The 26,286-nt window shown below is 38.6% G+C and overlaps 1 protein-coding gene across 2 annotated transcripts in view; it reads right to left on the bottom strand.

Moving 5' to 3' along the window:
- Positions 1-3,783: 3,783 nt before the first annotated feature.
- The window catches only part of lpar1 (lysophosphatidic acid receptor 1), a 46,519-nt gene continuing 24,016 nt past the window's right edge, over positions 3,784-26,286 (bottom strand). For both annotated transcript variants that reach the window (XM_063889595.1, XM_063889594.1), the window contains exons 2-3: positions 19,726-20,477; positions 3,784-8,082 (exon numbers count right to left, since the gene is read on the bottom strand). In XM_063889595.1, coding sequence (XP_063745665.1) covers positions 7,751-8,082; positions 19,726-20,464 — 1,071 coding nt within the window. In that variant the 5' untranslated portion in view covers positions 20,465-20,477 and the 3' untranslated portion in view covers positions 3,784-7,750. The remainder of the gene's footprint in view (positions 8,083-19,725; positions 20,478-26,286) is intronic.

The raw sequence follows: 26,286 nt of genomic DNA, 5'->3' as shown, positions 1-26,286 counted from the left end.
TACTGGAAAATACCAAATGTGTTTTACACAAGAGAGCATGCATCCTCAATGGTTACAAGACTTATCACAGAAGTATGTGGAAAATCATCTTACCTGAGCAAAACCCCTCTACGAAGAAAAACAGCTGGATAAAGATGAAGAAATGTTAGCGTGCCATACTACTTCAGATAATTCAATACAACATGCCTAAAATCACTAAAATGCATCATGTTGAGACAACAAATGCCCATACGTCAGCCCGCCATGCTCAGCTAAAATGCTACACCTCATAGAAACTAAATGGGAGGTAGCAGACGCACCTAGGCTGGTGGGTCCAGTGTGGCTTCATGGTAAGAGCGTGGAACGGCAGTAAAACAAACCAACAAAGACAGAAGTACCCACAGCAAATGACACATGTCCTTAAAGAACCTCAGTATTATTGGAAGGGCACTAAGGCCTTAACACGCACTCATTTACAGTCGTGGAACGTAACTAGGTACATTTACACAACTATTTAAGAACAACTTTGAGTCTTTTCTTTTAATGCTAATTTCTACTTTAATTCCGCTAAATATCAGCTGGAAATTTAACATTTCAACATTATTATTATTTAACATTTCGACTGCACTGCAATTATTTGACAGCTTTAGTTAATTTACTAATTAAGATTTTTGCAAACAAAACAAAAGATTATAAAAAAGAAATAATTGGAAACAATATTGATCATTTTCTATTTTAAAGCCGAAGAATATTACAAATATATAGAGATTTAAAAAATGTTGTATCATTTTAAATTATGTTTTATTGTGACGGCATTTATCACAATTTTGATCAGACCAAATAATCAATCCATACTGTAAAACGAGAAACATCTGCAAATAATCCATATTGAAAGTAACTGTAACATTTGTTATTTTTAAATTGAGTTAACACTGTTTTATTACGAAATGGGAAATGTAAATATTACAACTGGAACACACAGAGGGCAAGACCTTAAAAGCTCCTCCTTCTTTGTATACGTCTTTTTCTCAATTTATTGAATCACAAGCCTCTCCTAACCAATGTTTCAAAACAGCCCCCCACCCACATGGATGCTGCAGTGTTAATACTCCCCACCAGAGGGATCATGAAGGAGAAAAAAAAACAGGTTGGCCATATGTGAGTCTTTTTTACAATGAGCGTTTGTGTTTCTTTCTGAGAACATTGTTGTGAATGTGCTTCCCCAGCGTGTGTGCTTGTGCAAGTTTTTCTGGAGGAAGTGTTTGTGGGATGCCCAATGTAAACTGTTTAAAGTAGGCAGTGTGGAGTTTGGCCTTGAACTGGTCATCCCTCTTCTCCTTGAGCTAAACTGTGGATCAGACTGTCTTCACTCCCACTTCCCACTGTGTTCTTCCCTCTCCTCACTTATTCTCCTCCCACTGATTTCTCTGTCTGCTCCATATTTACTCCTTCCTTTCAGTTCTTTTTTTATCCCTCATGATTTTCTTCCTTAATTGTTTAACAAAAACTAGATTTACATCCACCAATGCCTTAGATCCAATGCCAAGTAGGGCCACGTTCATTGATATAGCAATACCAATATGATACCGGGAATGAGTTTATAAGTGAATTCATCATTAATTATCACCCAACCAATTACCCTTAACTTCCTCTTTTCTCTGACTTACTGGGAACGATGAGAAACGTATATCCGTTACTTCAAAAATAAAGTCATTTGTGATGGACAATTTAGAATGCTGTTGTATTGTATGGGACCAAGCTGCTCTTCTGTGAGTTACAGAAAACCTAAACACACGTACCCTCCTAAATGATGTCAGATTTTTCAGGCTTGATCCACAATTCTCCCTCATTTCGCCTTCTCTTCTTGCTCTCTGTTCTATTTGTCCATGTCCTTTCTTTCCTCCTTCTCCATCGCCACTGTCTCTTATCACTACTTGCAGTCAGTTCCTTCCTCCAGAATCCATTTGCTCTGTCTTTTTTAAAATCCATCCTAAAACCAGCTGCAGATACTTGGGACGAAACACCCATTCACAGCAAATTAGCAGCCTGTCCTCTTTGTAAACAAGAGATTTATCTGAATGGACTTTCTAACTTTCCTGCCAACTTGCAATAGCAGCTCTCAATGTTCGTGGACAGGAGATTTATACTGGCGTGAAAAATGACTTCCTGTTTTGTCATGATAATCTCCTTTGGTTCAGTACATCTTTTCCAGGGCAGGAATTCAATATAGTCTCAAAGGAAGCTGGAAGTGATTCATGTTTTGAAATTGTCTGAATGTTTCAACAGATCTGCTGCAATTCCTGGATGTCTTGGCATGTTAGCAACTCTGCTTCAAATGTCTTTCGGACTTTTCCACACGTCATAGCTTTAACCTATCTGCCACACATGCAGTCGGGGATTTGACCCAGGGGATGTATTTGTCAGTCAGCGCACCATGCTGGGAGCCATGGAAAGTGTCTTTATTGACATTGTGACAAAGATGTGACATCCCCCTCATTCAGCGATAGTCCAGAGGAACTTCCCTTGCAGTCGCACTGGCTCTGATTGGTCCATTCAGGGAGCAACAGGAAGTAGGGAGACATATCAACTGGAGGCTAGCGCTCTACAGCTGTGGAACAACAACCATAGCAGAGCGTTACACACACACACACACACACACAGAGAGAACATTCTTCCCTAGAAAAACATTTGTCTGTTGTTGCTAGGGCTGTTGCTGGCTTCATCTGACACATGACACATAGTGGCCACACTTACAGTAGCATTAAACATACACACATACCACTGTTGTGTAGTGCAGAACTGCATGTTGTGCAGGGTCTGCTTTTCGTCCCATTACATTTGTTATTGCAATATAAAGTCATTACTTTCTAATGATTTGTTTTCATAAAATGAGTACAACTGTCAGTGTTTATCCTCCTACAGTCAAAAGCAATTTAAGAACCCCAAGGATGAATAAATGTGTTTTATTACAGCATTTAAACATGTGGTTATATCTGCTGACAGTCAAAGCTGTACAGAATGTGTGAACAGCCTCAAGGTTTTTAGATTATGTCATGAAGCGTACATTATCAGTCTGGGTTAGTGGTGTGTCCTACTATTTGCCTGTTACTAACTTTTCGGATGTCAAAGAGACAAAAACACTGGTGGATAACAGAGGTAAACATGTAAGGCAGGAGTCATTCAATGCATTAGTCCAAGGGTAAGAACTGTTCTAAGCAGACACACTGAGGGATGGATGCACTGTTAATCTATTGAGGTCTCAGTAATAATTTAAACCAGCTATGCAGCAAGTGTTTAGCTCTGCACAGCTAGCTTAAGTTAGCGTTTAGGAGTCATTGTCCATTTCGATTTAATTCTACTCTTTTGATTATATCTTTTGGATGTTTCGGTCATATTTCAAATGTTTAAAGTGTATTAAAACATGTATCTGACTACTATTGTAAAACATCAACCTACAGTATGAAATCAATGCCAAATGAGGTCCACTTATCGGGCTAGCCGATTAGAATGCTACAGTGCAGCTGTGCTACACAAACTACAGATGCTACAGAAAAACTGCCAAAATCTTCCTGGTCAAAACGCTAAAATGTATCTTGTAAAACTTGCCAAGAATAGCTTATCCTAAGAGCTGCACCTGGAGAGAGTCATATTTCTTGAATCAAGAATTTTTCCTGTGCGCCAAATGGAAAGCTTTGGCGCACAGGTTTGACAATCACTGATTTTTAAGTAAAATCCCTAAGAAACACTTCAATATGTGATGTCAGAAAGGCCTGATTTGACAATAAAAAAAACCACCACCACATCAACATTTCTCATGTTTTTATTGTTGCTTTGACATCAACACTATGACTTTGGACATTCATTGATAGTGGACAGTACAGTATAGATAGTATGGACATTACATTAACATCTGTTTCAGGATTACTTTTAACAAACCTACTTGAACATGATTTTTTAGATTCAAGGCTTGGCAAATTTTCACCACAATGTTGTAAGAATAAAATGTTTCAGACCCTACGTTAGGAAGATCGGCCATGGCTCTTCATATTCTAAATCATTCAATGTATACACTTTGGGATGAACACTTTTTTGGTAATATATTGACAACACCTGCTTGTTAAATGAAAAGACAAAATAGATACATTTAATTTAAGCCTCAATTAGTGTCCCCATAAACAAGTTACAATGTTAACCTACTATTGTTGGATGAAATCCTTCTCAGTTATAATTTGAAGCTGTATTTTGTTATTTAATTATCCTCCAAAAAATACGCATCCAACATTCAGCAAAAGGGAAATATTGTTTTAAGATTCACATTCACATTTATTGTACTATGAGGCAATTGTGTGACTAAAGTTTAAGGGACACTATGACATCAATGTTGGGCGTGGTTACAGGTGCAACAACTACTTTCAACCAGAGAGGGCGGTAAAATACTCCTTTGGTGTTTAGTTAATGTTGGAGGACAACTGGAAGGCACTGCACACATTTATATCCCTGTATCTGGATTCACAAACATGTTAATAATTGTAATAGTGTCAACAGGAAATGCATTGTTAAGGGTCACAATAAAAACAAAGTTCATGACATAAAAAAACCAAAATCCTACAGTACATTTGGACAGATTATAACACACTTAAATTTACAAACAGAAAAACACTTTCCCTTTGGTGATTAACTCTGGATAATATATTTTATATACATACATACTGTACACACAAACTTACAAAGGTGTAAAAAGAGTGAGACACTAGTAAACAAGAAAATAGAAAGAAGGTTTTGTTGGTTTGCTATACAACCTGAATTTGGGTTGAAAAACCGGGTTGGCTTGGTACTGCTGCACTGCCAATTCTTGTGAGGCCTGTTGTGAAGTTAAGGTTGGGCAAACTCAAAGGCATTTCTCAAGGAATTAATTGTCCGATAAGTAAATATCTAATAATGTTTCCTTAGAACTTTTCTAGAGCATGGCGAAAAACACTCAAACAATTATTTACAAGGAGACAGGAATCCACTTCACACCCAGGATTCGCGGAACTAAAATACAACCTAAACTCTTGACGAGGAACCCGTTAAAAAAAGAAAGCATTTGGGCCAGATTTGAAAGGCAAAACTTCCAGCTGACCTAATCTAAGCAATGCTGCTGAAGAGACCCCGACAAACATCTTGCTTCCTGGAAAACCTTTGACTGTTTTTGGCTGTGATGCTCACTTTTCTGTCAGGTTGTTTGGAGCTTCGTCTGTGTTTTTTGGCCAAAATGCATTTTCATGCAAGTCACAGCAAAACATTCAGCTGGTGATTTTTAACAGTGAACGTCATAGCATCAGCATACTCTAATAAGATATCACCATTTAAAACCGCATTGGCCCTAAGAGTAAACTGGGATACCTTATTGTTGTCAGTACTCCTGCGTAAAATACTTAATGTCTTGGGATGGTAAACATTTCCTTAAGTTGTGAGGGTAAACAAGACGAGTCCAATCTAAAATATGTGCCAACTTAATTACCCAATAAGATGCCATGTGCCGTGCAGAGGGACACTGATAATAAACATCTCAGGTGACATGGTGACTCTCCCGACTATCTCATAATGACATAAATAAAACATCATATATAGATGGACATTTGTATTACTTCATATCACCGATAACACTGTTTCAGCAAGACATGTGTGCGTGAAATTGAGGTTCTGTTTAATAGTAAAGATATTTTCATAGTTGAATACTTAAAATGAACTTCTCGGGTCGTAAGTAAATCTGATTAACGCTCATGGTGAACTCTGATCAAAGACTGCATAAAAGAAGTAGAAATAGACTCTGTGGCGTCACCAATAGTTTCTGAACTATGCATTTGGCCATCGCCATCTTGGTTTTTGGAAGCAGAAGTGCTTTGCAATGCCTTTATCCTGTTTGATTGCCATGGAAGAAACGTGTCTATCACAATGTAACGACCCTCTAAAGAAGCCCCTGTCTCTTTCACCCTAAATGGGACTATCATTTACAAAGTCAAATTAAATCAAGAAGACTCTAAACTAGCAATTGAGACCATTCACACTTTAGAGAAATGTTGACTAACGTAATAAAAACAATTGTGGTAAGTAAGGTCGATTTCTCATTGACCACTCACTGGTCCATTTCCATTTGTACAGTCTAAGTCAACGTGATAGGCCATTAGTTTAAACTGTAAAATGGTTAATGTGCTTGCAGTGTGGCGCCATGAAAGACAATGCTATTTGTTGGTTATTTTGTGGGTGAGTCCACCAGACTGAAATGTAACTACAATATGGAATGCCTTTGGAGGTTAGTGTTTTCAGTAAAACTGGCTACTACTGCATAATCGGTGGCAAAATTGATTAACAAACTAATAATTTGTGCAGGCATACATCCATCAACATCCATTGTATCTTCCAGTTCATGCTATAAAGATGGAATGGCCGATCTTGTCACGATTAACTTTGTTGAACATTTACATACATTTTCAGTTTCACAGATCCTTCCCATTCCACCAGAGGGCAATTAAACATAAACACTGCTTCTAACATTCACTTAACCCCCCCCCCCCACCCCAAACTATTTCCTCAGTCAGCCTCACGGACACAGAGACCCTTGATAAAACCATGCAAGTCAGACAGCTCAGCACATTTCATGTCACGATCTGAAGTCTGTTAATGCTCACCAGAAATGACCTTCACCTTGTCTCCACATAACACTGCTCTAAAATCCACAAACATCCTCCTTCCATTTTTGGTTAGATCCCTGGAACAACTTGTCTCTAACTCCTTAGAGGGAATAAATGACATATTCTGGACCCCTTGTTTATTTAAATTGGAATAAAAGGAATAAACCTGATTCACCAAAGCAATAGTAGGACAAGAAGATCAGTAGAATTTGAGTCCTCAACGTATTTAGGTTGTAAGGTCACTTTCATTAGAAGATAAGTAATGAGTAGTGGCTCTGTAAACAATCCCTCATGGACATTTTGTAAATTGCTGAACTTGTTGAGCATGTGTTGATATATCTTTTTTTTAGCAGAATCAGCAGGACGTTCCAAAACTGTTTTAACTTTCCTTTAATGGAAATGTATCTAGAAACCAACCTTAACATTCCAAATGTTCATCAAAAAAAAGGTGAAGTTGCAAAATGTACATTCAGTTAAACGTTATGATCACAAAACTGTGTTGGTTTGAATTTCCCAACATTTGAAAAGCTTTCTCCGAAAAACATAAGAAGAAAAAGAAAGGGTTCAGACCCAAACTGAATCCGTAAAAGGATGTGAAGGAAACTCTGACAGTGGTGTCGTGCTGTTTGTACGGAACATGTCTAATGGAATTTAAAAATGGGGATCAAGGGGGGGAATAAAGTCTAAAACATAAGGCTACAGGATACACAGTTAGAGAAGATTAGATTACTGGCATTACCTTCATTTCACAGATTACTTTTAAATAGTTCATATCAGCGTTGTCCTTATCAACAGACTTAAAACAAATAGAAAATAACATCTAAACAAAAAAATACTAACAGCCTCAAAGATTAGACCCCACACTTTTTCTTTCTCCCCACAGCATTAAAGTCTTATCTTCTTTCTTCGTAATTGCCCTTTTCTTCATTGTGATATCATCCAGGTCTTCATTAACTCTCCTCCACCTATCACGTTACCGTCTTGAGTTCATACGAAGTCCTTCTAGACCTTCCCATGCTGCCCTTTACCTTCTTTCAGTCAGTTTTTCTAAATAAGATTAACCCCTTTGATTAATCGCCGCCATCCCCAGTGCTTCTTTATACCACCGAGTGTTCGTTGTTGTGGTTCCGGTGGTGATGGTGGGGGTGCGAACTGCCGCTCAGCACCGTGTGGTTGACGGACGACGCCGAGCGGTCAGATCCCTCAGCCACTGTGCCATTGACGTTCTCCTGCCGCTGACAGCACAGGATCTGCCTGAAGGTGGCACTCATCTCCTTGTCACGGTACGAGTAGATGATGGGGTTCATGGCTGAGTTGAACTCGGCGAGAAGCAGGAAGAACTTTTCGTAGGTGAGGACGTTGCAGTTGGCGCAAAAGACGTCGAGGAGGAGGATTACGAGGCCGGGGGTCCAACAGACGATGAACGCACCTGAGGAGACAAAACGCAAAGGGGAAAGGGGTTTAAAATTGGTACTGGGCCATGATAAACTGTATCAAAACATCCCTATATTTTAAGTCTTTTTTTAAAACCAAACGTTCAATAAAATAGTTTGAAATTATATCGTCTACATTTTTCAGAAATCAATAATGCACTTCAATATCTGTTTTTATAAAAGTAAAAGCATTTGCTAACAATCATATTTTTTCCTCATGATGCAACCCTCATTGATCCTCGTTTTCCTATCATTTAAATGTGCAAGTCATCCACATTAAATACAAAAGCCTTGAAGTGGCAGAAACATGCTAGAATGTTTGTATAGTTAGCCTTTTTGACCTGTGTGATGTGTCATGGCTCGGCTTCGCACGCAAGTAACTATTACTCATTAACCATTAAGCGCAAGTTCTTACCTATTCTAATCCTGGATACCTTTTTTCGCCTTTAAATGTACGACTCATCATGCTGCATGTTTGAATCAAGCTGATAACTGCTTGTCTTTCAGAAGCATTAAAATGCAGAAACTATATCTGGCACAGAGGGACATTTGTATGACAACACATCCTGATACAGTATGGTGCAGATGAGGACATAGCCACTGTTGATCCTTTAGAAACAAGATAAACACACTGCAACCACATCGCCATCACTTAAAAACCGCACCATCAGTCTACACCCATGTCTCTCTATAACCACATACAAAACTTTTTAATAATACTTCTTGAGTACAGAGTTCTGTTAATGTGCAGTACTATTACATTCCTTGTTACTGTGGTTTCAGATATACCACTAAAAGGACGGTATTTCATTTTCTAAATGTACTTAAATGCAGTACTAACCATTATGATATGAATAATTTAAACGGATTGTAAAAGTAAAGTAAGAAACAACTAAAATAAAAGTAGTTTTTAAAAGAAAAAAGTGCTGGTGTTCATTTTTAAAAATGATGTATTATTTACTTGCAGAAAAAAAATCTATTATATGACTTTCGATATTTTAGTGCAATTTTGACAAGGTTTATTCTCATTTAATAAAATACTGTATCACTTGAGTGTTAGCATAATGTATATACAGTATACTATCACTGTAGCTCAATAAGAATCTATCACTTTTAGGGCTTAAAAGACCGATATTACCAGGAACCTTTCAAAATAAAAGCCCAATGTCAGAAGTACTTTAGAAATATGTTTAAAACAGTACAATTTTAAAACTGAATTAAAATGTAAACCAAGTTATTTCCCTCCCTTAAAGTGCAACAACTACAGAAACAAATGACTGACCAGATCTCCAGCACTCCATCACCGCATCTACAACCTTCTAACCTCATTTGGGAAAGTACTACCCATCATCATTTATCTGAGTGGTTGAAGTGTGTAAGCAGAGTCGAAGGGGGTCACTGATTCATTACTAATGAATGTCCAGGTTAAGTATTGCGAAGTCAGTCAACAGATGCTATTTGTCACAACTTTAAGACAACTGTAGGACATTACACTCTCGAGACAGTAAAACTAAAAGTCTTGATGGGAAATAAGTCAAGTGGAGACAGAAAGTGGGAGAGCGCGAGACACAATATTGACAGGCATGCCTGCTATCTGTTAGTGTTTTGCAGGCGGCAGCTGCAGCGAAGGCTTGACCTCACTTCCCAGCTATGCAGCCAGACTCTCCAGAGTTAGATAAATTCCTCAAACAGTTTGCAGTCCAGCGGAGAAACTATCTGAGATAGTTGTCTCTTAGTGAAACAGCAACAGGAAAAGACTCTGCACAAAAAACAATACCAAAACCAACTTTATGAGTGTATTATTGAACCATGTTTCCTGCCTTTTAGAAACCCTTGTGATAGTGATGATGGAAACATGATATAGTCATGGAACCAAACCCAACCACAAGCCTTATTCTTGTCCAAGAGAAGCAATAATCATAACTATATAGCAACTAAATACTTGTCTACATTCCCAACAACCCTTTACTTCAACAGTGGTTCTGTTGTGTTTCAAATGGATTGTGAAACATGCATATTTACAGGATGTTTGCCCTGCCTGAGAGGAAGAAAAACGTTGTCTATGTGTGAAGCTATGACCTGGGAGGTTTAACCCTTGGATTCTTTCATTTCCTCTGTAAAGCCAGGGGTATATGGTTGCTCACGTTACACCCTTCATCTCAAAACTGCCGCTTTACTCTGCCCAAAAATATGTGGAGTGGTTCACCGAGGCCACAAAGAGCAGTGTTACTGCCACAGAGGATGAAACTGAGTTATCGTTTACAGAAGAAACAAATACATATGTTGGCCAAAGTCAATCCATTTGTTGTGTCACTTCTCGAAAGTGCCACATGAATGAGACTGGAGAAATGGAAAGTCAGTGGAGAAAAGTAAATAAGCGTCAGACCTGGAAAGACTTGGAATTTAAGGAAAACTTCTTTGACACTTTCCAGAAAAAAGTCAGGGGTTAGACAAAAAGAACACAAAGGGTCTAATGCAGCAACATTATCTTACCTTTAATTGTTCAATTCTATAATATAAGAAAGGCATAGTCCAAATGGACCAAATGTCTAAATCATTCAAATGTACTTTTATCCCAGTGTACTACCATAAATTGGAAGCAGGCGGCTGTTGATTATTAGCATAGGCAACACCCCTTAACACTACATAAAGGCATGTGCTGTGCCATGTGCAAATAGTCAAACCCATGCTAAAAACAAGAGAAAAGCCACGAAAAAAAAATTGCTCTAAAATATCCAATAATTATTATTTGATATTAATGCCTTAATAAAACATTTGTAAATTACATAAACCAATGGGTACTAAGCAGAAACCATTGATAAGAACACAAATGCAATAATCATGAGTTATTTCTCCAAGTCCTGGATTAAGACCATTGTGACATTTAAAGGTTTATCTTCATCCACACTCAAGACACTCAAAACTGATTATGTGGCCTTCAATGAGTACTTTTTTTTATCGTTCCTAACTGTCAACCTTTGTTTTGTCTTTTCCCAGCAAAAAGTATCAACTTGAAGAGAGGAAACATAGGGCTAAGGGAACACAAGTAAGGACATAATGGAGAACAGACTATGACGATAAACTCCAAACTCCCACAAACACACACTTAGACAAAAACGGAGCGTAGACACAGATAAACACTGACATGTGCAGACACAAACACACGCAAACACACACTTACATAATTACAAAGGGCATGAAAAGATGGAAGAGCACTCAAAAATGATGTGAAAACATTTGGATGGTGTCAAAAGCACTCACAGGTCCATCCCAGCAATATTACCAGTACATCGTAAGCCTATTATGACCAATAATATGGGTATTTCTATGTCTAATTTCTCCTTAAGATTAGTAAATGTGGATCAGTTTCTGAAACTAACAAGGCTTTTGTTGTTAAGAGAGGATTCTCTCTAATGTGTGAGGGTTCATGTTTCTTCCAGAAAGAAATCATGAGGTTAATGACGTCGTTCTTCAGCGTTACTGACATATTGTCTACAGCAGCATGTCAGCTGCTCTGAGTCACACGTACATAGTTACTTAAATATGAGGCCTACTGGCTTTTAGGACCACGCTGTTGGTTTTTGCATGTTTAATACTTTAACTGGACATAACAATTATTTTATTATCGGGATGACATTTCAATGAAACATGAATCATGTGTTTGTTTGGATTCACAAACTTAAGACAGTGTTTACTGTTCATGTAGGATATTAAAGATTGACGACCAGTTTTCCTGAATAAACGTCCGTAACTGACAAGTTCAGAATGTTGAATAAAGACAAATCTGGATTTGTGAGATAGTGTGCACCCTGGTCGAAATGAGGTTAAGGGATTGGGTGGAACTGTTTCCAAGGACTACACTGTTGGGTCTTAAAAATGCATTTTTCAAGAGGTACGACAAGGATTGTCCCCTCAAATGAACTGACGCTGATTCCATTATCTGCTTTAGGTGTAGGGAATGGATAACGGTATTGGGTGCAACAATTGCCCGTTTTTCTCCTATAATGAGTTTGAGTGGAAGACAACTGATGAACTCCTCTTGATCACATATGATAAAATCAATAGAAGACACGCCCCGATTGGCCAAGCTCCAACATGTAGTTTCTTCAACAAGTCCTGTTTGCCTATGCGTGCTTGGGTAAATCAAATCTGTACTTTGTTAAGGTAAGAGAAACATAGTGGTCATGGTAAAACACAACAGGGGTTGACTGTTGGTAGTAGACTGACGTCACCTACTACGTGTCTACGTCATTTGCTTGGTAAACCTAATCCTTCATCCTGACCTCCTCTCCGAGCCACGTGTTCTGTTTTAACTCAATAACTTTTTACTTTACACACAAAAACGACCCTCTCGTCTTGATGTAATGATTAGAACAGAAAGATAGATGGAAAGTTGTCAGCAGTAACGTCAATATTTCAGTATATAAAGTGTCAAATGTAACTTGGTACTGCTCATGAAGTCACTGATCCTTGTAAGGCTGTGTCTCACACTTCTGGGTTTTGATGAATCCCACATGTGGCAACACACTTAAGTCATTATCAAGCTTCAAAAATGGGATATTCTTGCCTTCCTATTGTTTCTCGAATGTCTTCATGTCGGCTTAGTTTTCCACTAATGTGCAAGTCTTTCAGGAACATAAAAATGAATAAACACCCGAGATTAAATTACTGCTCTCATTCTTCTGTTTGTCTCGTTCTGTCTCTTGCTGGTTTCCTGTCTCCATCCTCCCTCTGTTTCCCTATCCATTCATTTTTTACATGTCCTGCATACATTTTCCCTATTTTCTTTGGGTCTTGTCACTTACTCCATGTTGACTTTTGTTTGTCAAGCTTTCTCTACAACCGGTCTTCCTCTTTAGCCCATGTCTGTTCATCTCTTTATCCAGTCCCTATCCCAGACACCATCTGTGGTCATGACTATGATACCGCTGAAGTAAAAAAACAATATTTATATTTCAGAAATTGCCTGGGAGCTTCCTCATTGTCCGCATAGGGATTTGTTTTTTTCTGTATCATCTTTCCCACACCACTTAAATCCGCACACAACCACACACTCTTTGGAGATTCGATAAATCTGTCCCATTTCAAATAATTGATAAAGAGGGTTGTGGTGCATATAGTGATGGGGTCAGCTGATGGTGTCACAATGTCCTAATGATTCGGGGAAATGCGCTTTTGACAGTAAAGTAAGGTCTTTGTAATGGCAATAATGAAGCTTTTCTGCTCTAACACAACCTTGCTTGATATATCGGAAGAGTTTCTGGTCAGCAGCAAGGACTCACTTACTGTATATCCAACTTACTTCCTACTTTTTTCGCTCTTTGGGAAATAAAAATACACAAAGTCAAATATATAAACAAGACACTCTGGCACTGTAATATTCTGTTGTTTCAAAGACAAAATCCAGATTGTTCACCACCAAATTCTGAGTCAAATTTGTGCAAACTGCATCGGATTTAAAACCACACTTTGGTCTTTGAAGTGTTTTAAACGATACCAGTCGGATCCTATGCAACTGTGTGTGGTAACAACTTCTTTTATTCTTCTTCTAGCTTATTAATGCCACCAGATTCTGTTTCTTGGGGGCTGTGAACACAGATGTTTTCAAATTAGAATTGCCTCAATTTTTCTGTCCCAAAACAAATTCTTCCAGTCCATATCTATTAGGAAGCAGATGTCGCCATTGTGTGCCAATTTCTTGCATTAGGCGCTTTGCAAACACACACATGCCGAAAACACAGAAAACAGGTGACATTGTCAACTCTGATTGGTTCTGGTCCCAGCCAACCAGAAGGCACACATGCATTAAAAAAAATTACAGAGAGAAAGGCATTTGTTGACAAAGAAATATGACTTCTTGGGAGGAACATTGATTGGTTATACAGTACATTGTGAGAAACAAACGTAAGTCAGTGATATGGCATCTGTGTGCATGTGCTTTGACTATGGTATGTCTTGGCGCTCCACTCTGTCTGACGATGCGAGCGCATACAACACCAGGGGCTTTAAGATAATCGGATCATTCAGAGAAGCCAACACCTGACACACAAAGGGTCATGGTTAATTTGTTGACTCAGTGAAGAGTGATGAAGGGAATCTCTGTTGGTGTCATTCAAACTTCTGTTTTCAGCAGAGAAGAACTGTTGGTTGAATGTCATAGTGATTCTCTCAGGTTTTTTTTTTAGTTTTAGGTCCAATGACAAACATTCTTGTTAGTTTTCAAATCATATTTAGCGAACCTCATCAAGTTGAGCGCCATATGGTCCCATCTCTGTCAGAAAACTCGTTATTAAAGAAGTTTTAGTCAATAGATTATATTGAAGATTTCAGCCAAGCAAGAAGGTGGAAGTGTGTGAAATATTTAGACACCGAAGACAAAGTGTTGTGGTGGCCAACACGGCGGTACTACAACTTATGTGTCAGTCATTGGGCCGAAAAATACTTTCTCCAATTGACTTACGTTAGTAAAGAGGCGTCTGTAAATCAGAATCAGGATCAAGTTTATTACCAGGTACGTTTACACATACAAGGATTTTTTTTTATTTCATCAAATGAGCTATCCAGTACAAACACGTTGATAGCACTTCATCATTTGGGTCTTAAAGTTGTAAAATGCGCTAAAAGCCACATCCAGCCTGGACACTGCAGAGAGGAAGCGGGGCTTAAACAAAACGCAAGTGTGCACGCTTTATATATACTGTTGCTCTCCAGAGTCAGGCCATTTTGGCTTCATTCGCCATAGAAAAACTTTAATGGGAATTAATGGGGTCCCGCCTCCATCACTGTATCCAGTTCTCTTTATACAACCATGGATATGCTCCTTCATTCCTGTGCTCCATAGCAGTACTAGTGATACAACAATCCACAGGGTGACTTCCAAGGCATGGGAATAACTTTTTGCTTGTATGTGTGTTTTAAAGCTATTTCCACATGTGTCCCTGTCTCTCTTTTCTTTGCAAAACAAGCTCACACCACATATTGGTTTTGTTTTCCCATAGTAAGTATCAGAGTTTATGTGAATGGAGTCAATCTCATGTCCCACTTTTCTCTCTTGTGCCTAGGGGTTTGTGTGATTGTGAGAGATTCTACGCGGTTGCAAACATGTGCCCAATTGCATGCAACCAACTTTCCATCCCATCCTGTCCTTCTGAGGAGAAATCACCCATGGCTGGTTTTACAGTATCCTGAGAAGAACAAGTGGAGAGGACAGCAGGCAGCAGGGGAGCACTTATCATCATCTGTTCAGCAGATGGCATACTGGACAGGGGATTGCTGTTTGGTTCACTTTCTCATCAAGAAGCTGAACGTCCCATAAAAAAGTCGCACATAATCAAACCCAGTATACAATGATAGTTTGAACTCTGATGAGACAAACATTTACAAGAGATGCAAATAAATCACTGTACCATACATCCAATTAAACCAAGAACTAACTCCCCTCTGTCAGTACAAATAAAACATTTATTTTCTATCCTCCTAAGAATGACCTCACTCAGAAACAGCAGTGGATTCCAGGCTGAACCAAAACACATCACACCCTTGCTCAGAAGACTTACTTTCCCAGTAAGATTTTGGCATCAGTAAAAAGAAACAGATTTGATTTGTTTAGGAATGATAAACAATACTGATCAACTTAATTTCTGAGATATGTGAAACTGTCATGACAAATGTAAAACTTCTCAGACCAAAGGCATACAATCACTAAACATGCCTTTGAAACTCAGCCTAAGCAAACAATATATTTTGAGCTATTACGGAAAAGGGATTTTTATTTTGTTGACAGTCCTTCTGATGCAATGTTAACAAAGTTGACAAAAAAAAATTGTGTATCCACCCCATGATTTTCTGAATTACTTTTTTTAGGAAGTTAATCCTTTCCCATTCAAATACCCTTCGACTAAGTTTAAAAAAAATGGGGCTGCTTTTTCGGTAATCCTACAGACTTTCTTAGTTAGTTGATTTAAAAAAAAAAAATGGTTGAATTTGATTTCACATTGTTTCAGTTTGTTGCAGAGTAGCTTTTGTTTACATAAAAACCTTCAATTTATAAGTATATTTCCAGATAAAGTAAAGCTTTTGTAAATTAAAAGCTTTGACTGACGTCATTGAATGCAGGCCTGTCTTTTACTGGCACAACCTGAGATTGAGCAACTCCAGAGATAGGGTGTATTTTGTTTAATTTCCGAGGAATCCCATGTTGTTTAAGGATGAAGTAATTTACCAGCATTTGGAACATGTTGCCATTAATAGGTTCTCTGTGTTTTACTTTTTAGGGAGAATAGTGTTTTAGATGACTCATACAGTTGATTTTAATTCATCACACAACAACTTCCAATGAAAGACATCCAGTCATGCTTTTGGCAGTGCTGATTCAACAGATTCCAGCTAAAATCCGGAAGAAACCTGATGAATCTAAAAGTGCCTTTGCAAAGAAATATTGCCTCATAAGTTATCGTAAGGAAGGCGTAACCTCATATACTAAAATGCCTTTAAAAATTGGTTCCAGCTAGGTTTCAGAAACTTCAAAACCTCTCTCAATTAGAAAAGTTAAGACAGAGCGAAAGCATTTTAAGTTTGCTTTGCTGCGTAAAGAGCAGACTTTCTGGCTGACATTATGTGCTGGATCGAAGTCTGCATTAAATGGGTGTAGGAGCAGAATACCTCAAGAAAATTCTTCATTAAGGGCGGAGTCACACTCTGATTAGCCGAGAGAGCAATGCACCCAGCTGCTGTCAATCACTAATTAGGAGCCAACAGGTGATCTGAATTACCTGTAATTAACTCAGGAAAAAATGATTTCGCTTGTTGAACTTGTATGTTAAAATATGCAAATAAGGCCTTGCTTTATTTAATATTTGGGGAACAGAATCCAAGCATTGGATGAGGCCAGGTTCACATGTCTTGTTTCATTGTGTTGACATGTTAGAGTCAGTTTGCACAGAGAGAATTTTGGAAAGTTCTTTCAATCAGAAAAACTCAATTAAAATCAACCTTATTTTGGACATTTTATTGCTAGTCTGAAAGAGCCGTATTATTTTTGGCTATAGTGGCCTTGTTATGTCTGCTTATATACCATAAGGTGATTAAATAAGTAGAAACAAACAAAGCACCTCTACAGCAGCAGAATATTTATGTCCTCCAGTTTTCTACATACTGCAGGCTGCAGAGCACATTGTCCTGACCACTGCTATGAATTAACTCTGGAGTAAAGACAACAGGATGAAATAACACCGCACATAGGAGAAAAATCACATAGAATCCTTTGGTATGTTTTGTCTAGGACCAACATATCCTGCTTCCAGGCAGCAAGAAGTGCTTTTCCCACAATTCACTTACTTTACACAAAACTGAGTTAGTGTACTACTCTTCTATACTGTAGAAAAACAGCAACGGCTATATTTATTACATAGCACTGAAGAGGCCTAGAGACTTGCAGAGTGGGAAACATACAGTCACTCCACTGAACGCTCCGACATAAAACTGTCAGACTGCACACACAGCGCAGCTTGAAAATAAAACAGGCTCTGCTTCATCAGAAAAGAGCTATGTCACGGTGTAAGCAAACCCGAATGAACCTTAGAGTAGTATTGAAAGATCATTTCAGATCATAATTTAGTTCGGTGTTGACTATATTTTTCCCTGAAGTAGTTATGCTGTTGACTGTTAATACATTTTACCGGTGTTGCGCTATATTTGCCAACCGCTCGTTTAGATTTGTATTAATTGTTCACATATGTTGATTTCACAATTCTTGACACAAATAGACAATCTGGGATCATAAAAAATCCCCTCGTGAGCCAAAAGCTGGTGTCAATTACTGTTACTTATTTTAACACATTATTTTATTTAGTCACCATTTAGTCTTTTGTAAAAATGTTCTTATTAGTTTTTATCAAATCCAGTTTAAGTGACTAAAAAAATTAACTACTTTAAAATTCTGGGCAATACATCTCATTTAAGTAGCATTGAAAAATACAATTAAAAGTTCAAATATGACCCACAGTTCTCCTGTCTGGGCTCGTGGCATAAGCACAGCAAACACTTGTTGCATTGAAAAAAAAATGTGTATAAACTATTTGAGCTAAATTTCAGTCTACTTAAGTAGTTTATTGTTACTGGTTAAAGATGTTGCTGGTTAAAGATGTGCCACCGTATATAAGTCGAGAGAGAAAGGGTCGTCACAATTGTATTTATTGAATTTCTTAAAGAAATTGCTTTGGTGTGAATCGGTTTTTACTAGTTATCCGTTAGCCGTGAGAATACGTTTGATAATAACAACTAACTGTTGCATACGTTCAGTTAAAACGTAAAACCTCTGGCAAGGTGATAACTTGATAACAAAGGTAGTCATGGTCAGATGTCACATCTAAGATCATGATTTTGAATCAGTGAACGCTGATGATATTCATCAGAGGGTTCAATACACTCAGTCATGTGGTAAAAGGCATTACAAGGCAGGCTGATATTGATGATCAGCAGGTTCCTTTCTAATGATACTCAAAATCTTCCTTGAAAAATGTTCCCACACATTTGCAGAAGTGAAAATCTGTTCAATCTCTACTTTCATTGACTTAACAGGAAATGAAGAAAGTGATCTAGCTTAAGGCAACAAGTAGAGAAAACCACTGTCATTGTTTTTGTATTCAAACTAACTATGAAATCAGTATTTTGAACGTTCACCATCCACAAAGAGACTAAACCTGGTTTGTAGATTGAACTTGCTTGACCTTGTACAATGTTTATATTCCACAAACAACATCTATAAAATTGCAATATGTAATGGTTTTATGAGATCATATTCATGTTGCACTGAACAGCCCAACAGTTGTACACAACTTACTCATGCACAAGCAGGGGACATTAACATAACACGTAAGGGTAGGCAGAGATGATGTATTTGAAGCTAACAGCGGTGCTAGGCAGACACTGTGCTCGTGCTGAATGATAAAGCCTCACAGACAGACACATCAACAGATCCATTGTTCTGATGCTGCTGATGACTTCAAATGTGGCATTCACTGCTACAGAGTTATAGTACCAGATGTACAAAGTAGGGGTGGCAAGATCGAAATAAATGCATGGATTATTGGGCGATCATTTAATAGCAGCCTAGATAGCTTGAGCTACATACATTATTTCATTTCGACCAATCACTTCTATTTCTAAGTCCTTTTTGTTTTGATTTCCATTGCTGATAGTAACCCCACAATGTAGCAGGATTCTCAGCTTCTGTGACTCCACGTAAAGTTTTTGAGATCATCTTTTACGCACACTTGGTGATTCATTTAGGCCTCAACCAAACGGAGAAACATCTACACTGAGTCACAACACAACGTTTATTCCTGAGGTTGATAATTACAAACATTGTCACTATTGACGATAGCTTGTCCCCTGTAGTGGTATTGAAGATTGTCTCGAACCAATCATTGATTGCCAGTGTTGCTTGAAACCTCAAACAAGAAAGGACCAAAAGAAAGAACCACAACTTTTACGAATGGAACACCAAAAAGAACAAGTTGAGCAGAGCAATCTCATACCATGCAGTGGATATGCAGTGATTGATAGATATAAAGACGGAGGCAAAGATAGTTGAAAAGACGGACAGAAAGAAAGAAAATGAACACATAGCTATTTCTTACCCAACACAATCGCCACGGTCTTCAGCAGAGACATCATGGTGTCTCGGTTGCGTCGTTGTCCGGAGCTGTGCCGCGACATCCTCATGGTCCTCTGGCGCACATAGACAAAGATGTGGGCGTATAGCGTCACCATAACAACAAAAGTCACAAGGTTAAACACCGCCCAGAAGATAAGGTAGGAGTTGCTGTAAAGCGGCGCCATGTTGGAACAAGACTTAAGACTACAGATACAGTTCCAGCCCAAGCTAGGGATGGCCCCCATGACTATAGACATTGTCCATATTATGACAATCACCACCACCACACGGCGGTTACTCATGCGCGTGTGTAGCTGCATGCGGAACACGGTGATGTGGCGCTCGATGGCGATGGCGAGCAGGTTGGCGACAGACGCCGTAAGGCTGGTATCGATCAAGCCCTGCCGCAGCAGCCACGTTGACACAGTCAGACGCCTCGTGTTGGGTCCCGTGTTGAACATTAGGTAGAAGTAGGCCAGTCCGGCGAAGAAGTCAGCAGCTGCCAGGTTGGCCATCAGGTAGTAGATGGGGAAGTGAAATCTTCTGTTGACGTAGATGGCGATCATCACCAGAAGGTTGGCTAGCATGATGAAGATGCACACGGTGATGCCCAGGCCCATCACTAGCTTGCTTACGGTGTTCCAGTCAGTCGCGAGGTACTTGCCACTGCGGTTGTAGAAGAAGGCGATGGTCTCGTTGTAGTAGCACTGTTCGTCCTCCATGGTGGCAGTGGTTCTGAAAGGAGAAATTATATTAGATATGTTACGAAGAATTTAGCGATTTTCTGTGAATTCTACTAGGATTCTCTAGGAAACTCTAGGAATCATCACTTAAAACATCCAATAGCAGTAATATGTAGAGTATGATACTGTAAAGATACTTGAAAATCGTATATTAAATAAGTATTTGCATGGATGTATGACATAACAACAATCTGCACATTTATCAGAATGGCCTCGGAGTTCATTTTTCACATGTCCAATTTATGATTCGGTCACGAATGAGTCAACCCATACAGGCTTGGAAAATGCATAGCCTAGATTCCTCTTTCATAACAGTCAGCACAAAGCAGCGCTTTAGGAAAACATGTGGACCTAAGCCGGATCCTGAAACATGGAAAAATAAAAATCCCCTTTGGATTTAGACTCCACATTATAAGTTGTCACTACACAAGGGTTGTGTGTCTGCTTGTGCAGGTCTGTGTGTCTGCTTCTGTGTTTATATGTTTGCTGTGTGAATAAACCCTAGTGTGATATGAGTCTGTTTCTTCCATCTGGTAGAGTTTTACAAGTGTTCATACAAAAAAAGTGCATCAAAAACTAAGAAAAATAAGTGAAAACATGACACTTAGAGCCAACTCACACACACATAAACAATGCTCACAGGAACATGTGTGTGTGTGTGTGTGTGTGTGTGTGTGTGTGTGTGTGTGTGTGTGTGTGTGTGTGTGTGTGTGTGTGTGTGTGTGTGTGTGTGTGTGTGTGTGTGTGTAATAAGCTTCAGTCCAACTCAAAACCAGAAACATAACCCCAGGGCTAGAGTATGTGTATGTGTATGTGTGTGTGTGTGTGTGTGTGTAAGACAGAGACAAAGCAAGAGAAGAGGGTAAGGGGTCAACGGAATAAGGAAAACAATCCTGCATTAAAGTACTTTGCTTTTGTGGCATCCTCTCCCAATTCACCTTCGAATAAAACCATCCAAATGTATCGAAGCCCTATTTCCTTTCTGCAGTGACACAGCAGAAAATAACAGCAAAAAAAATACCTACAAACATGAAGGATTTTCCCCTATTGGACTCATTTGTAATGTTGGAAAAACTATCACAACCTTCACCTCTCAAACACAAGCATGAAAAATAAAGGGTACTCCTGGGAAATGTGTTGAAAGCTATGGAGTTTGCCAAAAGTATTTTCCAAACTCAACTGCAGAGGAGCTCTTAATCTCATTGGATATATACTATTTTGATAGCTATGATATACAAGAAATGAACCAAAATTATGAGTTATTGCATATCATTTAAGTACGTGATGACATGGTTCTGTTCCATAGAACCCCAATGCTTTAAATTCAAAATGTATCCCATCTTTTAAGAATCATAATCTAATTTAAAAAAGCAACATTTCCGTGGTCTATACAATCGACTGGCTCAGAATGTTGGCAGAGCACAACATCTTTGTACTAAAACGGGTGTGTATTAGGCATGGCAGTGCACCAATAACAGTATTGAAAAAGGAAGTCCTAATCAATTAAATAAACCGTCTTCTGGGTTCTGTTTATATGTCCAATTTCCTGAGGCAGGCCAATAAGGGACTCCATCTGCAGCCATGTTTGCTTGGAGTGGATGTAAGATGTTATTTCATTCACTGAAAAAGCAGCGGTACATTTTATTAGCTTTATTACATTATTGCTCTTACTGAACTGCACCAGACAAGCCGGATGTTTCTGCTCACTGGTTTCACAGTCAAACAATAAATATTGGCTGGGTATCATTTTAATATGGTAACCTTTCTTCAGTACATTCAAGTTTAGTCTATGTATTTCATTTAAACAGTTATATTTGTGCTTACAACAAGTCAAACGTATTATTTAATGTCAATTTAAAACAGGCGGAATTACAGCACCTCAATACGGTTTCAATGTAAAAATGTGTGTATTGTTTTAAGATAGACTATAAAAAATGTTTAAGCTATCCTTTAAGGAAAGTACTTAAAAGATTCAATCTAAACGGACACTATATGCTCTCATATGCAAGTGTTTGATGACGGGGTCAGGAAGAAGCTCAGGTCAATGAGCTAAAAGCTAAACTTGTGATGGTGCACAGAAATCAGTCTTTTCCTGTTTGTGCTGGATTTATGCTTTCCCTTTGGCATCTGTGCTGGGATTTTATTACCTCACAAATGGCATTATCAAACATCCATGTCATTTTGTGGTTTATCATCATTACTTATGCCCACAGAAAGCCAACCATTAAGAAGCATTGAAAGGAGCAGCTGAGTGACAGCAGCAGCACTAATGCAGGATAGATCCACAATGAGGCAGTCTCGACGACAATAACCACCACAGATGAAAGCCCATTTATTCTGTTTGTCATCTGAGGTTTATGGCCAGTACATGTCTGGAGGGAGCAGTCACCGGGGCATTAGATGCCTGGGGCTAGTCATCAGTACTAGAAAGTGGAGGAAGTGTCAATGGCCTCTCAGTACACATTCCCAATATATTCATCAGACCCTTGGAGCCTGCAGAGAAAGATCCTGTCATTGTGCATGTATTGTGTGTGTGTGTGTGTGTGTGTGTGTGTGTGTGTGTGTGTGTGTGTGTGTGTGTGTGTGTGTGTGTGTGTGTGTGTGTGTGTTTGCAACAGCCGGTGGGTGGGTGTTGTAAATGGGGAAAAATTGAGCAAGAAAGAGGACACAGAAAGAGGGGATTTTAGATTGTTTTGTGTTCCTGCTCCTGGGTGTGTAAATGTGGAGTTTAAAAGAGAAACTTTAAACGACAAAGTTATTGAAGCATTTAGAGAGAGAGAGTGTGTGTGTATGTGTGTGTGTGTGTGTGTGTGTGTGTGTGTGTGTGTGTGTGTGTGTGTGTAGCGGGAAAGGAGAGCAGTATGTACTTGTACTTACACAGCAGTGTGTAAGTACAATGTGTTGAACCCCAGGTGTTAAAGACAGAGAACAAAATGCTCCCTGTGCTCAACTGTGTGTCGACACACTCTCTTCATGCTTGTTAGTAAAGTGTGATGAAGTCTGGCTGTGCGGAGAGAGAGAAGAAAGTATGTTTTGTGTGTGTGTGTGTGTGTGTGTGTGTGTGTGTGTGTGTGTGTGTGTGTGTGTGTGTGTGTGTGTGTGTGTGTGTGTGTGTGTGTGTGTGTGTGTGTGTGTGTGTGTGTGTGTGTGTGTGTGTGTGTGTGTGTGTGTGTGTGTGTGTGTGTGTGTGTGTGTGTGTGCGCGTGTTCATGTTTAACAGGCTATGAAAGGACCACCCTGGAATCCTTACAAGTGAGGTCATAACTCAAGTACCAGGGCTGCATCCGTATATTCAAAACATGGGCCTAATTAACACACACACACACACTCCATTATTGTAGTCTCTCTTATGCTGTTACAATCATACACACTTCATCTTTTGTGTGAAATGAAGAAAACACACACTTCTCAATGCTCTACTTAAGATATAACTACACCTCTATTAAATGTTTTAAGGTTTTTCACCTCATCTATTTAATCTAGTGTTGGACCATATGGCCCAAAAAGTAATGACAAGATGTTTCATATTAAAAGATAAGCGTTGATAAGAAAATATATATATTTACTAATGTCATCACATTAGCATGATAAATGTACATTCACATAGTGACATCTAATGAAATACAATAATAAATGTCTGGTTAACTTCAAGAGTATGTCTTCTTGGGACAGAACCCCAAATTAACCAGAAGATTAATTTATGGTTTATTCAATATTTTTGTAATGTATTATGAAAATGCAGTACTTCTGAGAACCAAACTTCTTGCTGCTCAAGCCAAACAAATCCTGGTTATTCCTTTGCAAACTGAAATGGATAATATAATTAATAAATGCTGCTTTATTGGATGCTATTGGACATAATTGATCAAAACAACTCAACCACCATTTTACAGAAATCTTATGAAATCCATTCAGGGTGGATCTTTTGTCCAAACTTGACATTTTAAGTTTAGTAGAGCTGGACTGAACACAATTGGATGGCTTCATGTCATGTGAACTCCTTTCGGTTTTAAGAGATGTAATGGATTAGCAAGTTTAGCTAACGAAACATACTAATTCTTGCCTTTTCAAAGGAATCTGCACTGAATAGTTGTGACAATGACAAAGTCGGTATGGCCAAAAACGTTTTGTCTTCCTGTTTCCTGGTAACTAAGATTCCTTACAGTTGATAGCGACTTTCCGATGGCATCATTAGTTCAATAATGAGCCCCATTAAGGTTTATCTTTGTCATCATTGGTCTAACCTGTACTGTGATAAACTGTCTGGGAACAGTCACAAGTTGAATAAACTCCAGACAGAAAATAAACCTAAGTCCGCTCCGAGTTTCTCAACTATCCATCATCCCACCTTCTACTTGCTATTGTTAATACAGTCCTGAGAGGAATACAGCTTTAAGGGGAACCCCACTGAACTTCATGTTTGACATGTTATTCCTATGCAGAGCGAAAGTTTAGTCTGTAGCAGAGAACACGTATTTGTGTTTCAGGCTTTCATACTGAATTATGGTGATTTTCCTCTTTTCTGGAGAACAGAATTAATCTTCTGGCCTTGGAACTGAGAAGAACTATGATCATATGAAGCTCATTTGGGTGTTTAAGTTCAGACAAAGGTTCTGTGGTCTCTAGCACTGTAGGAACTCATTTCCATAAAAAGTCACGAAGCATCTAAGAGTCATACATAAGTTATCACATTGAATAATTGTGATGATGTTTCTTAATGACCATAAAACTATATTTGGTGCTAGAAATAAATCACCCAAATTGCAAAGTTCAGCTGTGCAGCATTTATCACGCCAGACTTTCATGTGAATGAGTTATGAGGGAAGGAGGATACATCTGAGAGTGATAAAGTCTCTTTACTGAAGACTTGCCAACTGTCTGTAAACTCTGCTATAGAGTAAAACTGCTTACGTTTTTAGGGCCTGTACTTCGATTTACAGTGTCCAGTTGCTATTGTACATCCATGCATGTGTTTTCTTATAAGCAAAAGACTATCCACCATATTTTAAATGTTACTTCGACTGGAAGGTTGCTGACAAAGACTGGCTACCATATAGTGAGTTATCTTAAACATCCTACAAATGGCAAGTTTTAAAATTTTCGGGACGTGGTAAAGTACGACCCGTTTGTTTGGACGAGGCAGGGCTGCAACCTACTTTTGGTATAACAAACCATTTAGTTTTCTGAGATGATTAATTACCCACTTCCTGGCAAAAAGAAATCTGTTATACTTTCATCTCCTCTCCCCTTTTTCAATAATATAATTGGCCTTCACTTGTCTTTCTTACCAACAACTATCATTCTCTTCCTTGGGTTTGCTTTCCCATTTCTTTCTCTCCCTCCATTTTTCTTTGCTTACTGCCTTACTCCATCATCTTTCCCGGGTAATTTCCTTATTTCTCTCCTTTACCTTCCTTTTCCTCTTTCACTATTTCATCCAAAATCCTTGCATCTCAACACTTCTCCAAACTCTTTTGCTTTCCTTGTTTCCCTTCACTTTCCATATTTGCTCCTCCTCATCCCTCTTGGTCTTTTTTCTCTCTCTCTTTAAGGTGCACTACATTTTCTTTGGAAATCAGAAATACTCATGGCAGGAAATGACGCTAAACAGTGTTAGAGTGACAAGTTAAACAAACAACATTAGCCCTGTTAGCAAAAACAGTTGATTACATATGATGATGAACAACACATTATGTCGACATGTCCAAGGATAGAAGTTGAATAGTATGTAGGACTGATCTAATGACACGAAAAATAGGAAAGATGTGCTCATAAACATTATATCACTATAGCTTTCTCTC

Source organism: Eleginops maclovinus, chromosome 8 (genome assembly GCF_036324505.1).
Source record: "Eleginops maclovinus isolate JMC-PN-2008 ecotype Puerto Natales chromosome 8, JC_Emac_rtc_rv5, whole genome shotgun sequence".
Lineage (NCBI taxonomy): Eukaryota > Metazoa > Chordata > Actinopteri > Perciformes > Eleginopidae > Eleginops > Eleginops maclovinus.
This window is presented reverse-complemented; position numbering and strand designations above follow the sequence as displayed.